At 46.4% G+C, this 11,204-nt stretch overlaps 1 protein-coding gene across 1 annotated transcript in view; it reads right to left on the reverse strand.

Moving 5' to 3' along the window:
* Positions 1-217: 217 nt before the first annotated feature.
* Positions 218-11,204, reverse strand: part of LOC135574971 (RNA-binding motif, single-stranded-interacting protein 3-like) — a 30,286-nt gene continuing 19,299 nt past the window's right edge. Inside the window, exon 3 of the mRNA XM_065027101.1 lies at positions 218-357. Coding sequence (XP_064883173.1) covers positions 218-357 — 140 coding nt within the window. The remainder of the gene's footprint in view (positions 358-11,204) is intronic.

Here is an 11,204-nt window from a genome sequence, read left to right on the forward strand (position 1 = left end):
TACCTGTACCTCCTCCTCATCACAGTGAGTACCTGTACCTCATCCTCATCACAGTGAGTACCTGTACCTCATCCTCATCACAGTGAGTACCTGTACCTCCTCCTCATCACAGTGAGTACCTGTACCTCACCCTCATCCTCATCCTCATCACAGTGAGTACCTGTACCTCATCCTCATCCTCATCACAGTGAGTACCTGTACCTCACCCTCATCCTCATCACAGTGAGTACCTGTACCTCATCCTCATCACAGTGAGTACCTGTACCTTGGCCATCTGTGCCTGGACTCCGCTGGCCTTTAGAGAGGCTACAGCTTTCTGGGCTGCTGTCTGGGTGTCAAAGTCCACAAAGCCATATCCTGCAGAGGGAGAGACACAGAGGTTCACATGAACAAGTCATATCCTGCAGAGGGAGAGACACAGAGGGAGAGACACAGAGGGAGAGACACAGAGGGAGAGACACAGAGGGAGAGACACAGAGGTTCACATGAACAAGCCATATCCTTCAGAGGGAGAGACACAGAGGGAGAGACACAGAGGGAGAGACACAGAGGGAGAGACACAGAGGGAGAGACACAGAGGGAGAGACACAGAGGGAGAGACACAGAGGTTCACATGAACAACAGTCTAAGTGGATTATTGCACCATGTAAAGTGTCTAGACTCAAAACGCCCAGTAATGTTGCCTTTCTCCCAATAATCTGTCCAGCTAAATCCTGTTAAATCCAGGGCAGGAACAGGAAACGACTATTGTGTGTGTTGTTTATGGCTGTCAACGATTTCCTCTGGAACAGGGTGATGCTCTGTGGTTTTCCTTTTGATCCGTCTAGGAGTTGAACTGTTCAACAGTACATACTAGACGGTATGTGTTCTAGAACATACTGGGTACATACTAGACGGTATGTGTTCTAGAACGTACTGGTTACATACTAGACTGTATGTGTTCTAGAACGTACTGGTTACATACTAGACTGTATGTGTTCTAGAACATACTGGGTACATACTAGACTATATGTGTTCTAGAACGTACTGGGTACATACTAGACGGTATGTGTTCTAGAACATACTGGGTACATACTAGACTATATGTGTTCTAGAACGTACTGGTTACATACTAGACTATATGTGTTCTAGAACGTACTGGGTACATACTAGACGGTATGTGTTCTAGAACATACTGGGTACATACTAGACGGTATGTGTTCTAGAACGTACTGGTTACATACTAGACTATATGTGTTCTAGAACGTACTGGGTACATACTAGACGGTATGTGTTCTAGAACATACTGGGTACATACTAGACGGTATGTGTTCTAGAACCTACTGGTTACATACTAGACTATATGTGTTCTAGAACATACTGGGTACATACTAGACTATATGTGTTCTAGAACGTACTGGGTACACACTAGACTATATGTGTTCTAGAACATACTGGGTACATACTAGACTATATGTCTTCTAGAACGTACTGGGTACATACTAGACTATATGTGTTCTAGAATGTACTGGGTACACACTAGACTATATGTGTTCTAGAATGACCTGGGTACATACCAGACTATATGTGTTCTAGAACATACTGGGTACATACTAGACTATATGTGTTCTAGAACGTACTGGGTACATACTAGACTATATGTGTTCGAGAACATACTGGGTACACATTAGACTATATGTGTTCTAGAACGTACTGGGTACATACTAGACTATATGTGTTCTAGAACGTACTGGGTACATACTAGACTATTTGTGTTCTAGAACATACTGGGTATATACTAGACAGTATGTGTTCTAGAATATACTGGGTACATACTAGTGTTTCTAGCAGCTACAGTGAGTGTTTCTAGCAGGCAGTCATCATGTCTACAATACAGTACATACGACACTCTAGAGTGTGTTTCTAGCAGGCAGTCATCGTGTCTACAATACAGTACACGCTAGACTCTAGAGTGTGTTTCTAGCAGGCAGTCATCGCGTCTACAATACAGTACACGCTAGACTCTAGAGTGTGTTTCTAGCAGGCAGTCATCGTGTCTACAATACAGTACATGCTAGACTCTAGAGTGTGTTTCTAGCAGGCAGTCATCATGTCTACAATACAGTACATACTAGACCCTAGAGTGTGTTTCTAGCAGGCAGTCATCATGTCTACAATACAGTACATACTAGACCCTAGAGTGTGTTTCTAGCAGGCAGTCATCATGTCTACAATACAGTACATACTAGACCCTAGAGTGTGTTTCTAGCAGGCAGTCATCATGTCTACAATACAGTACACGCTAGACTCTAGAGTGTGTTTCTAGCAGGCAGTCATCATATCTACAATACAGTACACACTAGACTCTAGACTGTGTTTCTAGCAGGCAGTCATCGTGTCTACAATACAGTACACACTAGACTCTAGACTGTGTTTCTAGCAGGCAGTCATCGTGTCTACAATACAGTACACACTAGACTCTAGAGTGTGTTTCTAGCAGGCAATCATCGTGTCAACACTACAGTACATACTAGACTCTAGAGTGTGTTTCTAGCAGGCAGTCATCGTGTCTACAATACAGTACATACTAGACTCTAGAGTGTGTTTCTAGCAGGCAGTCATCGTGTCTACAATACAGTACATACTAGACTCTAGACTGTGTTTCTAGCAGCTACAGTGAGTGTTTCTAGCAGGCAGTCATCATGTCTACAATACAGTACATACTAGACTCTAGAGTGTGTTTCTAGCAGGTAGTCATCATGTCTACAATACAGTACATACTAGACTCTAGACTGTGTTTCTAGCAGGCAGTCATCGTGTCTACAATACAGTACACGCTAGACTCTAGAGTGTGTTTCTAGCAGGCAGTCATCGTGTCTACAATACAGTACACGCTAGACTCTAGAGTGTGTTTCTAGCAGGCAGTCATCGTGTCTACAATACAGTACCTGCTAGACTCTAGAGTGTGTTTCTAGCAGGCAGTCATCATGTCTACAATACAGTACATACTAGACCCTAGAGTGTGTTTCTAGCAGGCAGTCATCATGTCTACAATACAGTACATACTAGACCCTAGAGTGTGTTTCTAGCAGGCAGTCATCATGTCTACAATACAGTACATGCTAGACTCTAGAGTGGGTTTCTAGCAGGCAGTCATCGTGTCTACAATACAGTACACACTAGACTCTAGACTGTGTTTCTAGCAGGCAGTCATCGTGTCTACAATACAGTACATACTAGACTCTAGAGTGTGTTTCTAGCAGGCAGTCATCATGTCTGCACTACAGTACACACTAGACTCTAGAGTGTGTTTCTAGCAGGCAGTCATCGTGTGTACAATACAGTACATACTAGACTCTAGAGTGTGTTTCTAGCAGGCAATCATCGTGTCAACACTACAGTACATACTAGACTCTAGAGTGTGTTTCTAGCCGGCAGTCATCATATCTACAATACAGTACATACTAGACCCTAGAGTGTGTTTCTAGCAGGCAGTCATCGTGTCTACAATACAGTACATACTAGACTCTATAGTGTGTTTCTAGCAGGCAGTCATCGTGTCTACAATACAGTACATACTAGACTCTAGAGTGTGTTTCTAGCAGGCAGTCATCATATCTACAATACAGTACACACTAGACTCTAGAGTGTGTTTCTAGCAGGCAGTCATCGTGTCTACAATACAGTACATACTAGACTCTAGAGTGTGTTTCTAGCAGGCAGTCATCGTGTCTACAATACAGTACATACTAGACTCTAGAGTGTGTTTCTAGCAGGCAGTCATCGTGTCTACAATACAGTACATACTAGACTCTAGAGTGTGTTTCTAGCAGGCAGTCATCGTGTCAACACTACAGTACCTGCTAGACTCTAGAGTGTGTTTCTAGCAGGCAGTCATCGTGTCTACAATACAGTACACACTAGACTCTAGAGTGTGTTTCTAGCAGACAGTCATCGTGTCTACAATACAGTACATACTAGACCCTAGAGTGTGTTTCTAGCAGGCAGTCATCGTGTCTACAATACAGTACCTGCTAGACTCTAGAGTGTGTTTCTAGCAGGCAGTCATCGTGTCTACAATACAGTACATACTAGACTCTAGAGTGTGTTTCTAGCAGGCAGTCATCGTGTCAACACTACAGTACCTGCTAGACTCTAGAGTGTGTTTCTAGCAGGCAGTCATCGTGTCTACAATACAGTACACACTAGACTCTAGAGTGTGTTTCTAGCAGACAGTCATCGTGTCTACAATACAGTACATACTAGACCCTAGAGTGTGTTTCTAGCAGGCAGTCATCGTGTCTACAATACAGTACACACTAGACTCTAGAGTGTGTTTCTAGCAGCAGTCATCGTGTCTACAATACAGTACATACTAGACTCTAGAGTGTGTTTCTAGCAGGCAGTCATCGTGTCTACAATACAGTACACGCTAGACTCTAGAGTGTGTTTCTAGCAGGCAGTCATCGTGTCTACAATACAGTACATACTAGACTCTAGAGTGTGTTTCTAGCAGGCAGTCATCGTGTCTACAATACAGTACACGCTAGACTCTAGACTGTGTTTCTAGCAGGCAGTCATCGTGTCAACACTACAGTACCTGCTAGACTCTAGAGTGTGTTTCTAGCAGGCAGTCATCGTGTCTACAATACAGTACACACTAGACTCTAGAGTGTGTTTCTAGCAGACAGTCATCGTGTCTACAATACAGTACACACTAGACTCTAGAGTGTGTTTCTAGCAGGCAGTCATCATATCTACAATACAGTACACACTAGACTCTAGACTGTGTTTCTAGCAGGCAGTCATCGTGTCTACAATACAGTACACACTAGACTCTAGAGTGTGTTTCTAGCAGGCAGTCATCGTGTCAACACTACAGTACCTGCTAGACTCTAGAGTGTGTTTCTAGCAGGCAGTCATCGTGTCTACAATACAGTACACACTAGACTCTAGAGTGTGTTTCTAGCAGACAGTCATCGTGTCTACAATACAGTACACACTAAACTCTAGAGTGTGTTTCTAGCAGGCAGTCATCATGTCTACAATACAGTACATACTAGACCCTAGAGTGTGTTTCTAGCAGGCAGTCATCGTGTCTACAATACAGTACCTGCTAGACTCTAGAGTGTGTTTCTAGCAGGCAGTCATCGTGTCTACAATACAGTACATACTAGACTCTAGAGTGTGTTTCTAGCAGGCAGTCATCATGTCTACAATACAGTACATACTAGACTCTAGAGTGTGTTTCTAGCAGGCAGTCATCATGTCTACAATACAGTACATATTAGACTCTAGAGTGTGTTTCTAGCAGGCAGTCATCATGTCTACAATACAGTACATATTAGACTCTAGAGTGTGTTTCTAGCAGGCAGTCATCATGTCTACAATACAGTACATATTAGACATACTAGACTCTAGAGTGTGTTTCTAGCAGGCAGTCATCATGTCTACAATACAGTACATATTAGACTCTAGAGTGTGTTTCTAGCAGGCAGTCATCATGTCTACAATACAGTACATATTAGACTCTAGAGTGTGTTTCTAGCAGGCAGTCATCGTGTCTACAATACAGTACATACTAGACTCTAGAGTGTGTTTCTAGCAGGCAGTCATCATGTCTACAATACAGTACATATTAGACTCTAGAGTGTGTTTCTAGCAGGCAGTCATCATGTCTACAATACAGTACATATTAGACTCTAGAGTGTGTTTCTAGCAGGCAGTCATCATGTCTACAATACAGTACATATTAGACATACTAGACTCTAGAGTGTGCAGCTGTTCTAGATTGTGTCTGCAGCTGTTTATTAGCTTGGTGTATTTCAGAGGGTTGGTCCATATGTTCCTGACATCCTCCACATTGCAGAGGAGACACACAGATGTCTCCATAGATGTGCCACAGGTCCAGTGAGAACTAAGATCTCTCAGTACTTCAGCCAACAACGTTCCTCTCACTATCATCGTCGTACAGTATGGCTATCATCGTCGTGCAGTATGGCTATCATCATCGTGCAGTATGGCTATCATCGTCGTGCAGTATGGCTATCATCATCGTGCCATGTTGGAGGGACTGACTGAAGCACTTGGAGATCTGGGGTCTGGTGATTTTGGAACTGTCGTTTCTACTGCAGATTGTTTTCACTATGAGGACTAGAGCAGGTCTTCCAGGCTGTGTCTGACTCTAACGCTGTCTCTCTGTGAGGACTAGAGCAGGTCTTCCTGGCTGTGTCTGACTCTAACGCTGTCTCTCTGTGAGGACTAGAGCAGGTCTTCCTGGCTGTGTCTGACTCTAACGCTGTCTCTCTGTGAGGACTAGAGCAGGTCTTCCAGGCTGTGTCTGACTCTAACGCTGTCTCTCTGTGAGGACTAGAGCAGGTCTTCCAGGCTGTGTCTGACTCTAACGCTGTCTCTCTGTGAGGACTAGAGCAGGTCTTCCTGGCTGTGTCTGACTCTAACGCTGTCTCTCTGTGAGGACTAGAGCAGGTCTTCCTGGCTGTGTCTGACTCTAACGCTGTCTCTCTGTGTGGACTAGAGCAGGTCTTCCTGGCTGTGTCTGACTCTAACGCTGTCTCTCTGTGAGGACTAGAGCAGGTCTTCCTGGCTGTGTCTGACTCTAACGCTGTCTCTCTGTGAGGACTAGAGCAGGTCTTCCTGGCTGTGTCTGACTCTAACGCTGTCTCTCTGTGAGGACTAGAGCAGGTCTTCCTGGCTGTGTCTGACTCTAACGCTGTCTCTCTGTGTGGACTAGAGCAGGTCTTCCTGGCTGTGTCTGACTCTAACGCTGTCTCTCTGTGAGGACTAGAGCAGGTCTTCCTGGCTGTGTCTGACTCTAACGCTGTCTCTCTGTGTGGACTAGAGCAGGTCTTCCTGGCTGTGTCTGACTCTAACGCTGTCTCTCTGTGAGGACTAGAGCAGGTCTTCCTGGCTGTGTCTGACTCTAACGCTGTCTCTCTGTGAGGACTAGAGCAGGTCTTCCTGGCTGTGTCTGACTCTAACGCTGTCTCTCTGTGAGGACTAGAGCAGGTCTTCCTGGCTGTGTCTGACTCTAACGCTGTCTCTCTGTGAGGACTAGAGCAGGTCTTCCTGGCTGTGTCTGACTCTAACGCTGTCTCTCTGTGAGGACTAGAGCAGGTCTTCCTGGCTGTGTCTGACTCTAACGCTGTCTCTCTGTGAGGACTAGAGCAGGTCTTCCTGGCTGTGTCTTACTCTAACGCTGTCTCTCTGTGTGGACTAGAGCAGGTCTTCCTGGCTGTGTCTGACTCTAACGCTGTCTCTCTTTGAGGACTAGAGCAGGTCTTCCAGGCTGTGTCTGACTCTAACGCTGTCTCTCTGTGAGGACTAGAGCAGGTCTTCCTGGCTGTGTCTGACTCTAACGCTGTCTCTCTGTGAGGACTAGAGCAGGTCTTCCTGGCTGTGTCTGACTCTAACGCTGTCTCTCTGTGAGGACTAGAGCAGGTCTTCCTGGCTGTGTCTGACTCTAACGCTGTCTCTCTGTGAGGACTAGAGCAGGTCTTCCTGGCTGTGTCTGACTCTAACGCTGTCTCTCTGTGTGGACTAGAGCAGGTCTTCCTGGCTGTGTCTGACTCTAACGCTGTCTCTCTGTGTGGACTAGAGCAGGTCTTCCTGGCTGTGTCTGACTCTAACGCTGTCTCTCTGTGTGGACTAGAGCAGGTCTTCCTGGCTGTGTCTGACTCTAACGCTGTCTCTCTGTGAGGACTAGAGCAGGTCTATCTGGCTGTGTCTGACTCTAACGCTGTCTCTCTGTGTGGACTAGAGCAGGTCTTCCTGGCTGTGTCTGACTCTAACGCTGTCTCTCTGTGAGGACTAGAGCAGGTCTTCCTGGCTGTGTCTGACTCTAACGCTGTCTCTCTATGAGGATTAGAGCAGGTCTTCCTGGCTGTGTCTGACTCTAACGCTGTCTCTCTGTGAGGACTAGAGCAGGTCTTCCTGGCTGTGTCTGACTCTAACGCTGTCTCTCTGTGTGGACTAGAGCAGGTCTTCCTGGCTGTGTCTGACTCTAACGCTGTCTCTCTGTGTGGACTAGAGCAGGTCTTCCTGGCTGTGTCTGACTCTAACGCTGTCTCTCTGTGAGGACTAGAGCAGGTCTTCCTGGCTGTGTCTGACTCTAACGCTGTCTCTCTGTGTGGACTAGAGCAGGTCTTCCTGGCTGTGTCTGACTCTAACGCTGTCTCTCTGTGAGGACTAGAGCAGGTCTTCCTGGCTGTGTCTGACTCTAACGCTGTCTCTCTGTGAGGACTAGAGCAGGTCTTCCTGGCTGTGTCTGACTCTAACGCTGTCTCTCTGTGAGGACTAGAGCAGGTCTTCCTGGCTGTGTCTGACTCTAACGCTGTCTCTCTGTGAGGACTAGAGCAGGTCTTCCTGGCTGTGTCTGACTCTAACGCTGTCTCTCTGTGAGGACTAGAGCAGGTCTTCCTGGCTGTGTCTGACTCTAACGCTGTCTCTCTGTGAGGACTAGAGCAGGTCTTCCTGGCTGTGTCTTACTCTAACGCTGTCTCTCTGTGGACTAGAGCAGGTCTTCCTGGCTGTGTCTGACTCTAACGCTGTCTCTCTTTGAGGACTAGAGCAGGTCTTCCAGGCTGTGTCTGACTCTAACGCTGTCTCTCTGTGAGGACTAGAGCAGGTCTTCCTGGCTGTGTCTGACTCTAACGCTGTCTCTCTGTGAGGACTAGAGCAGGTCTTCCTGGCTGTGTCTGACTCTAACGCTGTCTCTCTGTGAGGACTAGAGCAGGTCTTCCTGGCTGTGTCTGACTCTAACGCTGTCTCTCTGTGAGGACTAGAGCAGGTCTTCCTGGCTGTGTCTGACTCTAACGCTGTCTCTCTGTGTGGACTAGAGCAGGTCTTCCTGGCTGTGTCTGACTCTAACGCTGTCTCTCTGTGTGGACTAGAGCAGGTCTTCCTGGCTGTGTCTGACTCTAACGCTGTCTCTCTGTGTGGACTAGAGCAGGTCTTCCTGGCTGTGTCTGACTCTAACGCTGTCTCTCTGTGAGGACTAGAGCAGGTCTATCTGGCTGTGTCTGACTCTAACGCTGTCTCTCTGTGTGGACTAGAGCAGGTCTTCCTGGCTGTGTCTGACTCTAACGCTGTCTCTCTGTGAGGACTAGAGCAGGTCTTCCTGGCTGTGTCTGACTCTAACGCTGTCTCTCTATGAGGATTAGAGCAGGTCTTCCTGGCTGTGTCTGACTCTAACGCTGTCTCTCTGTGAGGACTAGAGCAGGTCTTCCTGGCTGTGTCTGACTCTAACGCTGTCTCTCTGTGTGGACTAGAGCAGGTCTTCCTGGCTGTGTCTGACTCTAACGCTGTCTCTCTGTGTGGACTAGAGCAGGTCTTCCTGGCTGTGTCTGACTCTAACGCTGTCTCTCTGTGAGGACTAGAGCAGGTCTTCCTGGCTGTGTCTGACTCTAACGCTGTCTCTCTGTGGACTGGAGTGTGTTTCACAGATCACACTGTTTCCATTATGATATGAGGACTGAAGCAGTCAGACTTCTTTCCTCTCTAAGTCTCTAACTCAGTCTCTAACTCTCAGTCTCTAACACTAACTCAGTCTCTAACTCCAAAACAGTCTCTAAGTCCAGCTCAGTCTCTAACTCCAGCACAGTCTCTAAGTCCAGCTCAGTCTCTAACTCCAGCTCAGTCTCTAACTCCAACACAGTCTCTAACTCCAACACAGTCTCTAACTCCAAATCTGTCTCTAACTCCAACTCTGTCTCTAACTCCAACTCTGTCTCTAACTCACAATCAGTCTCTAACTCACAATCAGTCTCAACTCAGTCGCCAACTCAGTCTCTAACTAAGTCACTAACTCAGTCTCTAACTCTCAGCCTCGGGCTCTAACTCAGTCTCTAACTCAGGCTCTAACTCAGTCTCTAACTCAATCTCTAACTCAGTCTATAACTCTCAGTCTCAAACTCAGTCTCTATCTCTCAGTCTCTAACTCCCAGTCTCTAACTCTCAGTCTCTAACTCTCAGTCTCTAACTCTCAGTTTCTAACTCAGTCTCTAACTCTCAGTCTCTAGTATACCTCCATAGGACCACTTTAAGCCGTACACTCCACAGAGCTGGGCTTTACGGAAGTGGCCAGAAAAAAGCTGATGCTTAAAGAAAGAAATAAGCAAACATGTTTGGTGTTCGCCAAAAGGCATGTGGGAGACCTCCCAAACATATAGAAGAAGGTACTCTGGTCAGATGAGACTAAAATTGAGCTTTTTGGCCATCAAGGAAAACGTTATGTCTGGCGCAAATCCAACACCTCTCATCAACCTGGCGTTAAATATAGGGAAATTCTTGAAGGAAACCAGTTTTAGTCTTCCAGACATTTGAGCCTGGGACGGAGGTTCACCTTCCAGCAGGACAATGACAAAAGCATACTGCTAAAGCAACACTCGGGTGGTTTAAGGGGAAACATTTAAATGTCTTGGAATGGCCTAGTCAAAGCCCAGACCTCATTCCAATTGCAAATCTGTGGTATGACTTGAAGATTGCTGTACACCAGTGGAACCCATCCAACTTGAAGGAGCTGGAGCAGTTTTGCCTTGAAGAATGGGCAAACATCCCAGTGGCTAGATATGCCAAGCTTATAGAGACATACCCCAAGAGACTTGCAGCTGTAATGGCTACAAAAGGTGTCTATACAAAGTATTGACTTTTGGGGGGTGAATAGTTTTGCACGCTCAAGTTTTCTGTTTTAAAAAAAACGTATTTCTTGTTTGTTTCAGAATAAAACATATTTTGCATCTTCAAAGCTGTAGGCATGGTGTGTAAATCAAATGACCCCCCCCCCCCCAAAAAAAAATGTTTTAATTTCAGGTTGTAAGGTGACAAAATATGAAAAAAACGAAGGGGGTGAATAGGGGGTGAATAGGAGTGAATAGGGGTGAATAGGGGGGAGAATAGGGGGGGTGAATAGGGGGTGAATAGGGAGTGAATAGGGGGAGAATAGGGAGTGAATAGGGGAGAATAGGGAGTGAATAGGGGGGTGAATAGGGGGTGAATAGGGAGTGAATAGGGGAGAATAGGGGGTGAATAGGGGGTGAATAGGGGGTGAATAGGGGGGGGAGAATAGGGGGTGAATAGGGGGAGAATAGGGAGTGAATAGGGGGTGAATAGGGGGTGAATAGGGAGTGAATAGGGAGAGAATAGGGGTGAATAGGGGGTGAATAGGGGGAGAATAGGGGGTGAATAGGGGGTGAATAGGGAGTGAATAG

This window comes from Oncorhynchus nerka, linkage group LG14 (assembly GCF_034236695.1).
Source record: "Oncorhynchus nerka isolate Pitt River linkage group LG14, Oner_Uvic_2.0, whole genome shotgun sequence".
NCBI classification, from domain to species: domain Eukaryota; kingdom Metazoa; phylum Chordata; class Actinopteri; order Salmoniformes; family Salmonidae; genus Oncorhynchus; species Oncorhynchus nerka.